General features: G+C 38.0%; 1 protein-coding gene across 11 annotated transcripts in view; it reads right to left on the reverse strand.

Annotated features, from left to right (window-relative positions):
• Positions 1-803: 803 nt before the first annotated feature.
• Positions 804-18,025, reverse strand: part of PHLDB2 (pleckstrin homology like domain family B member 2) — an 81,335-nt gene continuing 64,113 nt past the window's right edge. For 7 of the 11 annotated variants that reach the window (XM_082277517.1, XM_082277520.1, XM_082277515.1 and 4 more), the window contains 7 exons: positions 12,991-13,026; positions 11,057-11,264; positions 9,192-9,282; positions 8,622-8,768; positions 6,071-6,290; positions 3,423-3,508; positions 804-2,738 (listed from right to left, as the gene is read on the reverse strand). In XM_082277517.1, coding sequence (XP_082133643.1) covers positions 2,598-2,738; positions 3,423-3,508; positions 6,071-6,290; positions 8,622-8,768; positions 9,192-9,282; positions 11,057-11,264; positions 12,991-13,026 — 929 coding nt within the window. In that variant the 3' untranslated portion in view covers positions 804-2,597. The remainder of the gene's footprint in view (positions 2,739-3,422; positions 3,509-6,070; positions 6,291-8,621; positions 8,769-9,191; positions 9,283-11,056; positions 11,265-12,990; positions 13,027-18,025) is intronic. The other 4 variants (XM_082277524.1, XM_082277516.1, XM_082277522.1 and 1 more) reach the window with 1 other exon arrangement.

The following is an 18,025-nucleotide window of genomic DNA, read 5'->3' on the forward strand; positions in this document are numbered from 1 at the left end:
AAGAAGTCCTTCCTGATGTCCAGCCTTCCCTGACGTGTGAAAATGAACGCTAAGAAAGGTCAGTGCCTGCCAAGGTAAGGATGTTTTCCCATCCCAGCACCTGTAGGTCATGGGACACAGCAGAGGAGGTTTTTAAGACTCAGCCTACCTGGTTTGCAACTGCCCGAGAGCCTTCAGGGTAAGCAGGTATTTGACTCCCAGGCAGGTAAGCTTGAAGGGCTTTTGTGATCAGTGCAGACTGATCATAAACGGGGGTCCCTACCACCATGCTCTGCTTTTGTTGTCTTGATGTCCATCACTACAGAACCCACCCCACTTCATGATGATGATGGCAAACTTAGCGAAAAGAAATCAGTCATAAAACCACACTGGTTTTCATTTCCACAGTGAGTTAATACTTCATTCCATTCAAGTCATGTCTAAGTCAAATATTGAGAAAACTGCAAAATCCTCAAACTCAAGCAATTTCTGGTTTATAGTTAAACAAAAAAATTGTCAATATCCAAGCTTGGTGATAAATTTTTCAAACAGGTTCATAAAAAATGAAAAAGGTACTATATTATGTATATGCAGTAAGCAGACTACACTCCTAATTCCACTGCCCTCCCAAAGGTTATTTTCCATAGTTCTTTTATGGGAAAATACATGGAATAGTTAACTGTTACTGAGAAATACAATATTGCTTGCATGACATACAAATAGTTGTATACAACTATTTAAAAGACAGAAATGTCTCAGGATAATGCAGCAAGAAAATATCTGAAACAAGTGTATTTTTAAAAATGTTTATTGAAATGCCTTCATTGCATCATGCAGGATACAAAAATCATTATTAGAAAACCTTTATAACTATACTTAGGAATAAAATCAAGATACATCAGGGAAAAATAATAACTGTATAAACAAAAGCAATTTATTTCTGATAGTGTTTTAAATTATAGATTACAGGCTGTGATCTGCACAGATGATAACAATTATCTTGCAACAACAGTCTCTTCTTTTATGATTCAAGTCGAAACTGATGTTTGTCATGCTAGAACAACCACATCACCTGTGTATACCACAAACCTGTTCATTACAGTTACAGGGTTTTAGAAGTATAACAAAAATATTCTGCCAGCATACTTCTATTCTGTTTTCAGTTTATTTGTTTAATCAAAAACCATTAACTTTTCATCAAGGGAAAAAAAAAAAAAAGGCTAATGTGCTTTCTTCTAGTACACAAACCACAGAGCGTGTAAGTTTTGATTACTGAAATAGAACCCCTTTAAGGTCATAATATGAGACTTTCTTGAAGTTCATTTCAATTAAATAATTTATATTTTTGCAATATTACTCCAGGACTTGGAGGTGATTTTAAAATTGGAGACCACTGCACCCTCAGTATTTTTGCCGTTTTAGGAATCTCAATCCCTACTACTTCAAACTTTCGGGGGTTTTTATTCATACACTGCTTAGTGTAAACTCTTAGAACTCAACTCTCTCTTTTTATTCTATTAGACAGCATTATTCTGTGCAGATATACATTAAACAACAAAACAACTCTCTGTGACTGAAAGCTTGGCTCCAAAGAATTCAGATAGGTAGAGATTTTGGTGCTGGCTTCAAGGCAGGCAATGTTTCAGAGATTTCAATAGAGCGTTCACTTGGCAAAGAGTAAGATTAGAACCACACTGGGACCTTACTACATGAAAGAAGATTGCTGTAGGGTCCAGAATCAGCTTATTCTATTCAACAGGGAAGATGAAAAAAATCCCTCTTTATGAGGAAGTTAATACATGTGTTTCCATTTCTCATCCTTGTGGAAAAAAATGCATCTTCATAAAGCTATCCTTCTCTTCTCTTTTTTTTTTTTTTTTTTTTTTCTTTTGTGGAGCTCCATAGATGCAAACTTTAAACATACAGTTGTTGCCACTAAGTGCTTGAACACACAGAATATCATAACAATTTAATTACATTAAAGGTCATTAAGAGTTTTGGCACTGTCCCCTTACAGAAAGTTAGGTACAACTAACAATATGAAAACATAAGGGAATTGTATAACTCTTTGGTTCTGTTGTAACACTTAACTACTAAGGCAAGAACTGTGTGTACCTTAGGGCTGCTCCTTGTTTGTATTTTTATAAAATACTTGACTAAAAGTTTTAAAAAGTCACCTAATTATCTATAAATGTCAAATGTTGCATATTAAAATATATGCTTATTACACCTTTTTGTTTCACAACTAGAATTTTTGCATACCAATGAGAACACACATACTTGTAAACTGTTCAGTCTAAGTTTATGAAGACATTCTCTGTATAAGAGAATTTGTAGAAACTTATCATTCAATCAAGATGCTGTAATTAAAATTGCCTGATTATCCATTTTGGAGCACTGTGATTCTCTCAACAGCTTTAGCTTGTTCATTCCTATTAAAATCAACTAAAACAGGTAACAAGCCTCCCTTTTCAATGCATTTTTAACCCCCTCTCAATCTGAGGTTTCGGGTGCACATCATAAGGAGGACATTTCAGGGTATTCACTGGCTTTTCAGCTGTCACTAGGTATGGCTAACTTCATTAGTTATTGCAGGATGCCCTATCGCTCCCCTTTTATTACAACATGAAGTGGGTGTAGCCTTCTGCGCCTGTAACAATGACATCCATCCAGATCCTCATGGCTTCTGGAGAAGGAGCAACCATGTAGTAGATGCGGTCATGGGTCTTAACACTGAAAGTCAGCAATGGGTTGGGACTCTAGAATAAAACACAAAGAAGATATCAAAAGCGTGAAATCAAAGCCATTTATTGGTACCAGAGGTGGAATTGCTTACAGGGATATTTATGAATAGGGTTAAGAAGAAAGATAAAATGCTGTACCACTGCATCTTCTATTGCAGCAGAGATGCAGTTGAAGTGTTTGTAGCCACCATAAACACCTTTGCATCATTTTTCCAGTAGACTATTATACAGTACTACAGGGCTCCAAGCTGTTGTTTCATGCCCAATTAATTAACTCCTCCCCTCTGTCCAGTGGCTTTCACAAATTGTTCACAGTTCATTGAAATTACAGATGAGAGGCTGGGGGTGCCATGAGCACAGTTAACTCCCTCCCTGGCACAGAGGCATGTAGCCAGGCCTTGACTTGTCCGAGCCACTGATTTCAGCTGTCTCACCACTGGACGAAAGAACTACTTGCAGCAAATCCCACTTTGCAGGTAGACACACTTATCTCTGCTTCCATCGGTATTAAAAAAATGCCAAAATAGTGATAATTACAGATTAGCTTCCTTTTCCTACACTCCAGGATTTTTTTTAATATTTGTTTTGTTTCTTTAATTGTCCCCCAATAGTGTTAGCTCTCCCTTTAATTTTACAGTGACTACCGTACTTTGGGTACTCTATGTGATACGTGGTTAAAACGCCAATAACAAAGTTTACCTTATATGCATTCTTTAGATGATCATAATAGACTTCTTCAATAGCTTGGAAATATATTACACCTTTTAATTTAGTTTCATGTTTGTCTAAAATGGAAAAGAGAGAAAGACTTCAGAACTGAAATGAACAGTAAGAAGCAAAAGCTTTATTTGCATTTCCATGTATGTTCAGCTGATAAGTGACTTAACAGTTCCACTTCTGAAATCCCACAGAAACCTTCAACCTTTCTTACTAGTTTGTTGGTTTTGTTGAGAGATGCATTTTTGACTTTAATATGTTTTCTTTTTCACCTAGTTTCCAAGGGTAAAAGCTTTTGCAATTTCCTCGTCTATTTGCAAGTCACTCCCTTCACTGAAGTGTCTAAATGTTATGGAGGGTATTAGCTCACAGAAGGCCAGATGTGTCTCAGATACATCCACTCTTCCCATTCCATGAAAACCAGCCAGACTTCATACAGTTCTCAGGCTAAGACCTCCAGTTTGCCTTCAATGGAAAACTGTAATGATAGTCAAATTTTCAATACAATCTGACACCAAAACCTTTATATTAGAACATAATTTGTGCATGTACTTTTTTTGAAAAATGCTTCTTCACATGTGAACTAAACAGTCACCACTATAATGTTGTACAAGAAAAAGGAGAGGGCAGCACAGCATCCACCCTCCATTTTCCTGCAGTGGAGAGAGAAATTGTTAAGAAGCATCCCAACTGCATGTGGACACTGAGGGGCAAACTTCCTTTCACTCCCAGCACTTTTGTATTAGGGGAATATAATGCTTTCTGCCCCCAAGTTATAGTATCATCTCAACACTCAACAGTCATGCAGAACATCTTTCTCAGACCCATGAGGGATTTTGCTGTCATTTAAACACTTGGGGAGCTCAGCTTATGTCCTATGGGTAGCTGCAGACAATTCAGAAAGCTTCATGTGATGGCAAAATGAAATCCCAGAGAGCAAACAATACAGCTTTGGGAATCTTCCTGCCAGCCCCCAGAGGAACAGTACTGAAGCACTGAGGTATAGGATTATGAGATTACAGTACACATTATACTGAGATAAATACAGCACTATACAAAGCATACTCTCTGTGCAGTACAAGTAGGCAGGGAACCCACTCTCCTTTCAAGCCCCACCTGGGGCCTTGGTTACAAGACTATTTCAGGTATCCACAAGCTCCCATCACAAGAGTCTTGGCAGAGTTCCCTGAATGCTTCAGTTCAGAAAGTGCAGATGCTTCAGTCACTGCACTAAGCTGTCAGACTTCAGGGTAAGTTCTTTGTTCAGTGCACAGGCAGAAATAAAGCAATATCTCAGTACATTCATTTAAGAGTTCAATTACTCTGAATTTACAGCACCAATATTTTGGAACTCTACTACGTATTTAAAGATCTTGACAGATCCTCACTCATACAAGCAGCGGCATTTTAGTGCAGCTGGTACAGACCTCATAAAACTATGCTTGTTGGCTGGAGTCCTTGAGACATTAGCAAAAGTTTTCGTTGGTAATTGAAATTACACTACGGCAACTGTACTGCACTCAAAAATGAAACCGTTAAATGCTAACATAACTACTAAAAAAGACAAAAAGATCAGTACCAGATGGGAACACTACTGTGTGTTACTGGCCTTCCTAACCAATAAACCAGATGTTAGGAAGAAAATAAAAAATGTTTGTCACATTTTTCCTTGTATTACTGCAAACTAATAAGAAATATTCAGTGGGTATGTAATGAATGAATGTAATGAATTCAAGTACACCTTTTAAAAAAGATACAGAGCAATGTATAACCCTACCATCAATTTTAAGTTCCTTATGAGATGCTGGAAAGCAGTAATGTCATTAAAGTAAATGAAACCGTTTGGGTGGTTTTTGTAGTCATGGTGTTTTCTTCTGCTTCTTAGCAATGACCATCCTACATATGCCTCTTTCTGGACTCTGAACAATAAATATTCAGAGCACAATGTTATTTTTGTGGCTTCCTCTGAAACTTCAAAATCAAACCACGTGTATATTTGCACAACATTTGAAGAAATATGTTCTTAAATTCCCCACTTCCAGGTTTACCCTAAGATAACAACGTAAGGTAATGCTTATAATGGCTCCAGATATTGTAAAACACAACTTAGTGCACAGAAACCTCTTTGGAGTATTGCATATTCTTCATCTGAAATTCCTTACACTTTCAAAATAAGGCAAACTCAAAAAATCCATGTGTGTTTAATTTCCTGAAAGTCTTTCCTTCACATTAAGCAGGAGGACTGCAGAAGCATTCAATTTAATTTTAATATAAGTATAATAAATTATATTCTTGCATGAAGGCTACAAGAAATTCAGTCATTGGGGGAAGTGTATAATATTTAAAAATAAAATATGTGGACCCATTATTCTGTGTACTTGTAACCTGATCATCTTCCATTTTTTCTCTTGCCCATCTGCATCTCTTTCTTTATTTTGTTTTGTATGCTCAATTCTGCCTTACCTGGCATGAGGATTGAACTCTATAGGGAAGGGTTCACATGACCTCTAAGTGAATGGATGAAATGGAAACCTAAGTTTTATCTGGACTCCCTACTTGTTCATAACTCAGCTGGGTTTGATAAGAAAATAGAAGAACAGATGAACCCTAGTAGCAATCCTGCAACCTACCTGCATAATAAGTAAAAGTTCTCTTGTTTCTGTCAAAAACAAACCACCGTTTTTTCCATGTTTTAATTTTTCCTCCCATTTTAATCAGAAAGCCTCGGCAGGTCTTCTCTGTGAGAGAAATGTGGTAACAGGTCTCTATGTTGTGCCCAGCTGTTTCAATGTGACTTCGTAGGTCAAAGTCTTCCTTTCTAACAGGCAAATAGCGAGTCAAGGGACGGGCCTACAGGAAAGAAAAGAAAATCATATGATTTTTAAGAGAAGCCTTATCATCTCCTACTCTTTCTGCTGCGAGGATGTAAGTGAAAGCTGCTCATAGAGTCTAAGAATAAATGTAAGAAAAATAAAGAGCTTTTACTGCAGCTGTATTTTTCTTGAAAAATTCCTTAAACTTCTAACTTTACAGTGTTGGCTACCTTTGTAAAAGCCAGATAGAGCATAGAAGTTTCTTGAAATCAACAGCTGATAAGCTGGTAAAATAGGGGCCACAGCACAGAAAAGTTGTCTTAGAATGAAGACATTAATTAAATGTAAGGGTGTGTTGCTACCTTAGATGAAGTCCAAGAACTTCATATGTAGGATGTTAAGCAAACCCTTTATTTCTCTGGATCAAATACTCACTGCACACATGTCACTCTTTAATTCTACTGCTACAGGTATTTTCATGCAGAGTATAATATATAAATAAATGCTATTGTGGGAAACATTAATAATAGGAGTGAACTGTAATCGCCAGTTAGTTTCAGGGGTTGCAGTGAAAAAAACAATTATTTTCTGCTGAACAAATTAACTGTGATATCTAGTTCACAGATATCTAGGTATGGAGAGCTGAAGTGCATCCTTCTTCAAGAGACAGCAAAGCACTGCAGGAGACAGTGCCTCATTCTTGACTGCAGTTCAAGACTCTGCATCAGGCCTGGATAGTGTCAGTTGGGAGAACAAGGAGAAGACAGTGATTTGGAACCTCTGCCAACTGAGGGAATATTCTTGTTCTCCGTGCCTGGAGGGTCTATGCACAATCACCACCCCCCTCAAGTTAAACACAGAAGACAGGTCTCCCTGAGAAGGCTCCTGCTGCAGTTGAGGCAGAGAGAGGCTACTTCGGAACAGAAGCTGATTTTAGGTGCTTTCAAGATCTGTGAAAGGAGCATCTCCCTCTCTCCCTCTAGACTCCAGAGAAGTCAGTGACCTGGAGAAACTAATCTGCCCCTGCTCCATTCCTAAAGTTAGCCTGTTAAATCCCACTGTGAGTCTCAAATCAAAGGGATTTTCCCTCACTGATTTCTTAGGAGCCTCTTGGTGCAATAGGAGCTGTGTTGCCCACAAGAACGCTTAGCACCCTTCTAAAATTATGCAGAGCTGTATGGTACAAGCTGGCACCAGTTCTGGCAAGTGCAAGGGTGGAGTTTCTTCCTCTCATTTACGTTTTTAAGTGGGGGAACAAAAAATTGGTCTCACTGTACAAAGGAAAGAAAAAAACCCAGTAATTTTTGACAGACAGTTTTTGTCTTCCTGCCAATTCAGTCTTCAGCCTCTCTGCCAAGTCTGCCAATTAGCAGTAACTGACAGGACATTCTATTACAACACATGCACGCTCTAATTTGGGATAAAGATATCAGCATTGCATCGTTGTTTATGCCGTACTTGAGTTGTCAACAAAATTTCTTAGAAAAATAGAAGGCAACCAAGCAAGTAAAATTTAGCATTCATAATTACACTTTATATAAAAACAAGGGAATGAGTCTATTTAACTAGAAACAGCTGGTTAACCATCAGCAAAGGTAGCACAGATAAAACCAGAAAGATATTCCAATATGACACGGAATCTTCTGCACTCAAATACTTCTATTAAGATGGAGACATTTTCTTGCTCTGGTGTACTAGCAATGACTGCCTAGTCTATTTGCTGTACCTTATAGATATTATTGGTTTTGGAGGAATAAACAAATAGGTAAGACCCTAAGCCTACAGAAAACTCAAGGTACCTCTAAGCCTGAGAAGAAGCAAAAATATGTAGAAGGTAAAACTTTTAAAATTAAGTAATATTTCTCATTGTATAGTCCCATTAATTTTAGAAGAGAATAATATTTACTCTCTGCTGTAGATGGGGAGCTGAAAAAACTTCCTTATCTGTCTTTTCAGTCAAATGTTTGGAAGTAATAATACACATTTCAAGGTATTTTATGCATTAAAAGAAAAAACTAAACAAATCAAAACCCACCAGCTCCACACTAATGCTTTATAAAATTAACACACAAATTTCTGTTGTTCTGGCCAAACAATTTTGCTCTGCCTGTATTCAGTAACAAACTTTATAGGATTAATATTGATACTTTATATATAAAATGCTAAATAGATACCTGTGCTGTTATCTAACTTTAAATGAATACTTGGCTCCAAGAGCCCAAACATACTTCTAGCAAAAGAATTGCACCTCAGAAATACTAAATCCATTTGTTCAGCTGAAAGCAGTCCTGTTTACCATTGGCAGAAATACACTTAGTCCTTTCTGTAGCCTTGCACTTCAAAACCACTTCACATCCACATATCTGACCTGTGCTCTTTGTTTCTCACGTATTTTGACTTCCTTTTCAATTAGTTTTTGCCTCTGGCTTGTTTCTTCCTCCAGTCTTTTCTCCAGTTGCTCTCTGCGGCGTTTTTCTTCTTCCAGTGCTCTTTTCTTAGCTTCCATCTCCCGTTCCTAGATACCACAGCACACACAGAACTTCAATTATATGTGAAACTATAGTTGGCAATGTCATTTCTAAGCTAGGGCTAAATACCTTTTTGTCCCTTAAATAGGCAGAAATATATGTCCATCACTGTGGACTGAAATTCAGAATAAGAATTGCAAATAGAAATGAAGGTTCTTCTTAAGCAGCTTCCCCAGCAGGTGTCAAACTAATGCTGACCAAGTTTCTGATGGGATTTTGCCATCAACTCGCCCTTTGAGATAGCAGATATTGCATATGGGCTCAAGGTTGTAGTGTGAGGTCAAGCCAAGGGGAAAGAGGTAATTTTTAAGTGTCTATTAGGTATAAGCTGGGTAGGGTTCTATGTTGCATTTTGGAGAACATTATCCAAACTAACATGCCTACTCTTAGTTATTCAAAATTATGCTTACCCTGGTCTCAAGAAGCCGAGTCTTTTCAGCATGCGCTTGTTTGAGAAGTCTCTCCATCTCCTCTATTCTTGCAACGTTTGAAGTGCTAGCACTGCAAAAAAGACCCATTATTTCTTATTTAAAGGAATAGTTGGTATTTAAATAAATATTTTGCAGTCCAACATAGTTTAAGAATAGAGTTGATAGTGTTCTGATCCAATTCAGTGCAGTAGCCACTAACAAAAAAAGAGGTATGTTTGGTGAGTTGTGAATGACTACAGCAGTTCTGTTTCTTCCATACTTTAAGCATTTCTAGAAAAAAAGTGTTTCTCTCACCTTAAACGTGGTAGAATATAACATACATTTTAAATCGGTCAGAACAAAGCATCATACATTGTTTTCCTTTAAAGTCTGATACGGCTAGAAAATATTCTCAAACACCATCTATAACAGCCTGAATTAATTTTGCTAAAGGGAAATTTTGTCAAGGAGAAATAACTGCCTATCTTTCAGATTTTATCAACAAAATCAGCTTACACTCTTTTCTTCTTCCACCAAAGTTTGCCTTGTGAGAAGCAGAAAGACCTGTTGTAAAGGGTCCCTTTCTGTTTTTTGTATTGATTTGGGCTATTTGTTTGTGTTGCTTTTGTTTTCCTTCTGGCATTGGCTGCAAGAGTCAGAGGGAAGCACAAGAGCAAACAGCACCAGTGAAATTCAACAGCTGTTGCAGCTTCCCAGTCCTGGGCTGGAAACGGGACTTAGAAGATGGCCCGAGGTAGCTCAGACATGCACCAAAATGGTCCTTCAAATGGTCAGAGCAGGAAGTCAGAGAGAGAAAGGTTTCACATCATTGGCACGTTAGATCAATGCACAGAGTTAGTTCCCAGCCTGTCTCCACCTATCAGAAACTTGCTGACTATCCCTTTAAAACAGAAATCCTCAAAACCCCAGTCCTAATGTTTTTCCTTTAAAAAAAGCAAAAACAACCAATGCAAAAAAGCCCAAACAAACCACCCAGCAGAATGACTGCCACTGGTACTTTCTGAAATTCTTAACAGTGATAATGACTAAAAGGGGAAATCAGGGGGCTTCCCTGCCCTAGCAAACAGATGCTAAGTAAAACACAGCATGCTAGCCAAAAAAGTTGGCCTTGTGTTCACAAGGGATTCATAGTGCTGCGACAAATCTGTACTTAATTATCAGCCTCTGTTTATGCTTCTGAAACTGCTGGGGCTGGACTGTGAGCAGGAATGAAAGCACTACCATAATGTCAGAAATGAAAAACAGACTGTCACGAGAAAATTGTTTGCACACAATTTTGAGACTCATCTGGACTTTTAACACAGATCATGGAAATTTCTTTCATCTGAGAAATGGTGTCTGAGCTGACAGCCTCTGAGGATGGGAAAAGCAAGCCTTTCAGTGTCATCTCTTAATTTTTACTGACCCAGAAAAGGGAGAGAAAAGGGCAAAAAGACTGTTGGAGGAAGCCTAAGTGTTTCAGCTTAAGCATCTAGTTGGTTAACATGGTGGACTTGTGGAACAAGGGTATGTCATCAATGGCAGATGTCCTTGAGAAATTTCTTATCAGAGGAAATTCCTTCCCTGTAGTGACCAGGAGAGGAAGCACTGACTGCTCTGTAGACTTCAGCATTATCACTTAACTTCTCTATATTTTTATTTTCCATCTTTCAAAAAATAGGTGAGAAGTAGTTAAACCTGATTATGAGAAACTACACAAATATGATGCCTGTCGAATGATCTTATATTTTCTTAACCGATCAGCAGCATTCACACTGTCGCAGTGTCAACATGTACATGTACATATTCTCTTTTTTCATTATGCCCCTATGACCACTGCAGGATCAGAAGGAAAGAAGATTTACCTGGAAATGTTATCTGGTGAGCACGCTGATATGCTTGTCTCCATACTGTCAGAACTGTCTAAGCTTAATGTATCAAAGGCATGGTCCTTGTAACTACGATCTGGGTAATGGAAACTGTTCAAATACACATTGGATTCCGATGCTGTTCTGCTGTAGAATTCTGGAGACTTCTGCCTTTGGTTTTCACAGATGCGCTGATGGTTATACCCTATAAAGTACAGAGGAAACATTGATTTTACACAAAAATTATGTGACAGGAGCATAACTTGTTAGCTGCACAAGTGTTTTGAACATCACCTCAGTCTTTACTGCGCTGTGAGCAAGGTACTACAATATTGCAGTTAATTTACAAGTTAGTCACACTGAAATAAAAGCTTTAAATACCTGTTTTATCTATGATGGATTCAAATATATGCATATTAGTATAGCTGACTTTTCAATCTGTGTTCTTGTATGTGTATTATGAAAATCTAATTTGAACAAATGAAATTTACATTTTAAGATTAAACTTAGGCCTAATTTGGAAAGTAATGCAGTTAAATTCGGAGATTTAGAAGAAATGACACTGACTAATTAGAGAAAAAGGAAAGAAGTCCTGATATTGAATATTCTTGAGTACTTGTCTGGTGGACTTTATTGAATATGGATTTTTTTTTTGTCTCTTTGGGAAAACTTTGCCTTCTGGTAACTACAATTGGACTCTTAGTTTCAGCTGAAATAATACTGACTGCTTGTCATAGAATCATAGTTACTGGTGTAGAGGTACTTTACTGGAGTTTTGAAACTGCAGTTCACCCTATAGAATTGAAGCAGATCCTTATAGCTCAATGATCTTGAAGAAAAATAAGATTCATTCAAAGGCTCTGCTGCTATATTTTCACAAAAACATTTTTTTCTGAAGTCATCCTTCTTGAACACAAGGAATTTTGTTTGGCTTTGTGTCCTTTGAAAATGTCTCTTCACAATTATTTTTACCCTGTGTCTCCATTGCACTTTGAAAGTAATGCGGACTTAGAGAGAGGATGTTGAGCTTGCCTGATGAAGAGGAGAGTATAAATGACAGTTGTCACTTTAACTGCTGAAGTATTTTACAGTGCCCTTTTAAGGGTTTTTCAATCTATGTAATTACAAATGCAACTGGCACTGCTCATCTTTCCCTTCAATGAATGCAAGAAGTGAGACTTTCTCACATTTCTGATACTCAGTCAGGTTTATAATACTCTCTGCACATTCCTGACCCAAATTCTGAGCTGCTGGCAGAGCTGGAGATTAGGAAGCACTGACAGACTACATGAAAACCTCACATTCTTACAGGAAGGCAGCAAATGACATTCCACCTATTTAAGATAAACAGACACAGGAAAAGTGCAGACAAATGTACAAACGCAGCAAGGTCCAGATAAAAGTTTTTGCTAGACACCATTAAGACACCAATGTGAGGAAAACATGCTTAAAGTGCAAGTATTTTTCTGCCTTATTCTCATTCCCTATCTGTACATACAAGGTTACTCTCTGGTATTTTTTGCCATGCCAGAGCTGGGAGAGTCCCACTTCATAGAGCAAACAACTGCAGTTATCTGAAAAATGTGTCTGCAGCTGAATGATTACAGCATGTCATTAAAGAAACTGTGCCCTACAAGCATTTCCAAGTTAGTTTCCTCCTCACTTCCCTCTGTACCATACAAAACTTTCTTGGAGATAGTTAAAGCTGGTTTCTAAGGAACTAATAGGACTCATTTGCCATTTAAAAGAACACTAAATTTCAATAAAAGTTCAATTGCATCGATTAGTAAAAGAGACAAAAGGGACACAAAGACACCTCAGTAGTCATAAGTAATAGCATCACACAACACAGGTGTTACTGATTCATATGCAGTTTGCTTTTTTCCCTCTTATTTTGACAAATGCTTCTGTTATTGCAGATAAGCAATTACCTTTCATGCTCGAACCTTTGGAATGACTAATTGCTTCTGTGAAATGGTAATCAGTGATTCATTAGGGAAAGAGAGAAAAAAATTAATTACTGAAAAACTTTATTCAAATGCATGTTTTTCTGTTGAGCCCTCTACAAATCCTTGCCTACTCAGAAATCTTAATTCCATATTTTATATTTCACTGAAAAATAAACCCATCTAAAAGCCATAGAGCAGCATAGCAGTGCTACAAATGCTCTATCCCCTAAGATAAAGAACGCATTTTTGAGGAAAACATTTATCAGTTAAATTCATGCAATCATGCAAATGTAACTAAACACTGCAAGAAATCAACATTTGTTAGGTTGCAAAATGAGATGCATTCATGGAGACAAAGCATAATTCAGTGTTCTCCTTTTATCTTCAACAGGCAGCTCAAAGCTCAGGATCAGCTGTGTACCAACACCACCAGGCTTCACAACCAAGCTGCCTCCATCACAGCCACACCTACACATTGGGCAGGCACCATCTGTTGTTCAAGGAATTTTTAACTGCTCAGGTGCCTATTTACACAACATGCACTTAAAAATATTAGACTCCTTGTAAAATCCAGCACTTAACTAAAATTTTCCTACAAGCCAGGGTTAGTATCAGCCAAGTCTAAGCTGATACAGGAGCTAAAATGTTTGTTGTTGCATTGGTTTTACTACAGAGCTCCACTGCTCTGCAGCAAACCCGTAAACTTAACAATGTTAACAGCCACAGTGTTGAGAAAAATATTGCAATAATCCATAAAGCCACGTCATCAAAAACATTCCAAAGGAGTTACTGCAGAATCACAAGAGCCAGGTATACCACCACAAAATTATGGTGAGGGTAGAACTAAAAGTGAAAGCTGTTATTAAAAGTGGCACTGTCAAGTATGTAAAAAACCCAATAGTACTTTATGAAAATGATCCCATTACATTTTTCTTTTATTCCTATTCTTTCTTCTTTCTCTCTCTCTTTTTTTTTTTCTCTTTAAAGATTGACATTAACATGTCAAGATACATTTGTTGTGTGGAAACATGCCAAAGTAGGAAGCCGAAGTCTGTCTACCTTGTCATTGTCACCTACAGATCTGCAAAGACTTCTAAATTTTCTGCTCTACTTGTGTGGCTATGAGCAAAGAAGCAAAAAATTAGGCCTGTGCAAAGCCACAGCTCTGCAGATATCAGCATAAGTCAGAAATTTTGTTGTGACAGGTTATTTGACAGCAGGAAAAAAAGTATTTTTGAAGTGCTATCATTATTTAACCATTAGTTAAAAGTTTTTCAAGAGTCTGGGAACTACTTGACAGTGCTGATTCAACTGGTACTTTTGGAAAAACATCACATGAGAGATACAGCCAGGGAAAGGGATGTTTTCATACCTTTTCTGTTTTTTCCTGAGTTTGACAAGAAAAAGAGTGAAAAACAAACAAAAAAGGCAGACTGCTTTGAAAAGTTTCTAAATTGTTTGAACAAATATCCCTTGCTTGCAGTATACTGGTTTTTTTTTTTTTATACAGAGCTTAGAAAGGACAGAAATAATCGTCTTGGTGGTACCTAACTTCTCTGTCCCAACAGCTTTGTTCCCAGTGCTGTGTCTGGTCTTACACCTTAATTCCCAGCTAACCATTCCTTCTTCCCTTCTGGAGTCCATCCTGCAGTCCATGGGACTGCATTAGCTAACCCTCCTTGCTCCTGCCTGTCCTTGTGCAAGCTTCTGGCACCCAGAACTCCCTGCGAGCCCCAAGCCTCCAACTGCGCAGGGTGAGGTCTCAAGATTGTACCAAATAGCAGCTTCTTCATTCTGTTTTTGCATATGGTTTGGGTACAAAGGCATGTACACAGCAGGTGAATTTATAAATACAGTCCTTCAAAAATACCTCATGAATGGCTGCTAAGAAATACCTTTTTCCACTAATGATTTAAAACAAATATGTGTCCTCTAAAACATTTAAGTTGCTCTTAACTCAGGCTATGATTACTGACAGTGACTGTTTCTTTCCATAACAATTATTGAACTCACATGACTGACTGAACACCGCTTGATAGTCCTGGAATACAGACTATTTAATAATTAAAAACCTATGAAAATATTTACTACTGCATCCAGCCTAAAATTTATTCATAGATATTACTTGTTTCTTCATAAAACAAATGAGATTGAAATCCATGTTCAAACCCAAGTTGCTGCTCTTAATTTCTTGATTTCACTTTTAACTTTGCTTTTTTTTCAGCTCAGACTTTTACATTTACCTTCTTGGACTGAAATAAGAAAAACTGGAGAAAGCATATTGGAGAAAACTCAATTCAGACCATGACTAGTGTAGTGATAACACTCAGATAATATCTTTAAACCAGCTGAGCTGCTGCTGCCTCCAGCCAGCATTGAACAGACTTGTTTTCAGATCTATATGCACACACCAGAACATCTGGTCTAGAACTTTGCTCAATGCTGTCAAGCCTGAAGGAGCACAGGTCCTACTAATAGGACCTCTGGAGCACATCATCCTCTTTGGACAGCAGTTTGTGGGTCACTGCTTGATAGCCAGGACTCCAGACTGAGTGGATGAAGTGGCATTTATCACGTGAGACCCTGGCTCACCACTGAGCCCAGTTCCAGTGCACTGGGTGCAGCCCTATGCCCAAGGTATCAGGAAGCCAAGACGCCCATGTTGTTTGCAATAGATCACCTTGACCACAGAAAACTGACGGAGTGAAAAACCTGTCAAGTGGGGAAAGAAACACAGGGGAAGCAAGAGCTGACTCACTACACATGATAGGTAGAGAACACTTTTTGTCTATTCATCACCTTTTTTAGGTGAACAACTAACTTTTGGAGCAGGAAGATTAGAGAGCTCGTATTTATCAGTATAATCAGACTCTATACATTTATGGAGTTCCACTGATTTGTTCATAAATCTTCTGAAAAATATTAACTTAGTCTGAAAAGGCAAACCTGATCTACCTCAAGAATATTTTTATAATAAATTATCTGTATTTATTATAAAATAAACATTTATCATTGGTGATGGAATAAAAAAACATCTCCAAGGACATTCATTGACATGACATTTGGCTTGGTTTTCAAAGATGTATTGAAAGATGTCTGCTGAAATTAATCTTAGTTACTCAGTCTCAAGTCCTGTTGATTTTAGTGGAAGACAAGTAAGATTTCAGAATTTTAATGGACGCTGATATTCCATTTCAGTGGTCTTGTGTGGTGCTTTGAAGCAGTACATCCTGTTCAAAACATGACCCAAATCTCACTGTTCCACAGAAATGCATTTTCTTTACTTTTGACTTTGAAGAAAGTCTGTTTTCCCTCTGTGTGCTGAGCATGGGTATAAAGTGTGAGGGGAAACCAGAAATCCCACCAAGTTAAACTCAGTCCCTTCCCTGCTCAAACCATGACATTTATTAAGGCTTTACCTGTGAGGCTGAATGAAAGGTGCTTGAAGACTGTTTTTTCCAGCCCTTCTGTATAGCTGGATAGAAATTCTCTGGGATCTGACTCCAGCCACCTGGCTTGGATATTCCTGTCCTTGCTGAGTTCTGCACTGCAGTGCAGAAAGAGCCCTGCAAACACTTTTGTGGTGTGTTACCCAGACAAAGGAGCTTTCCCCAACCTAGAAACATGGCACTTCAGTGCAAAAGCAGTTATACTCTTCAAGTTCCTCCAACAGCAATAAATTCAAGGAGCTTGAGGTTGAACAGAAAGGGAATAAACTCTTTAGTAAGTACTAAGGCCACAAACGATCCTTGTGTTCCTATATCCTTCCTGTTAACGACTCTTTGAAAATCCTGTGACAGTTCAAATAAAGCACCTGTCAGCAGCATTGTTTCCCTTTGGCAAAGCTAATGTTTCAGAAGAGGACATCTAGAACTGTTCTCTTTCCCAGTACAAATTAATCCCTTAAGGCTCTCTTCATAATTTTCTATTTCCATTCAAGCTGTTGATCTTTCAAAAAATAACAGCCAACTAGTATGATGAGCAGTATAGCACATGATTCCTCAACGGCATACGAAAAGTGCTATGCCAGCTGCCCCAATGAATACATCTTGCTCATTCTCCCCTGCCTCTCTTCTTTGTCACGCCATAATTCGATTTCGATTCGTGAGGTTTCTCTCTTTCTCACTCTTAAGACAAGAAATCTACTCTTAGACTGTCTTAATTTCACCGTGACAAAAAATTTAACATTAGAAGTGATTTACTTTTAAAACCCTTGCCTGTGTTAGGTTTGGTAACACTTTAAAGTTGTGTTTTAGGTCACACACTAACACTCTTTGCAACCGTTTTACAGAAATATTTCCAATTTTAAATACTTGATCTCTTGTCAAAGTTTAGCCAAAACATCCCTATTGATTTTCAGACAGAAATAACATCACAGTGGTGAGTCTGAACGTAATTGCAAGCTATTCCACCTTTGCACACGCGTTACATCAAGGACGCTTTCCAAGCTGAGCATGAAGCTCCTTTTGTATTGTACCTGAAATACGTAAAGGTAAGTTAGCCACAACACTGCAGACTTGTGTAAGGCCTGCTGCATAACTACAGCTCAAAACCAACAAATCACAACTGGATCAGCTCTATAAAGGGGCTGTAGTAAGTCACGATCCTTTCTCAGCTTGCTTGTTCCATCCCTGCATTAAGTCATCTTGGTGCATATGACTGACGTCAGTCATTGCCGTGATCTTTAATAGCTGCAAGCTCTGACAAGTCCTGTAACAACGGGGTGGATCTAGCTCAGCTCAGGCTCAGTTAGTGCAGTTCTACACAAGGACCTCTTGCACTGATATTGATAGTGGTGATGCAGATGCTGGAAAGAAAATAAACTGACAGATGGCACTGAGGAGTGCTTCCTTTTGAAGATGGGACACTTATCAATAATACATCTCATTAAGGCAGAAAATAGGTGTATTGACTCAAGTCAACAAACAACAGACACAGAATCCCATAGCCTACAAGATCACGTTTCAGAGGTGTAGCTTGCTTTTGAATCCGCAATTGCTGTATCCCTATTAAAAAA

Source organism: Coloeus monedula (genome assembly GCF_965178545.1).
Source record: "Coloeus monedula genome assembly, chromosome: 3".
Lineage (NCBI taxonomy): Eukaryota > Metazoa > Chordata > Aves > Passeriformes > Corvidae > Coloeus > Coloeus monedula.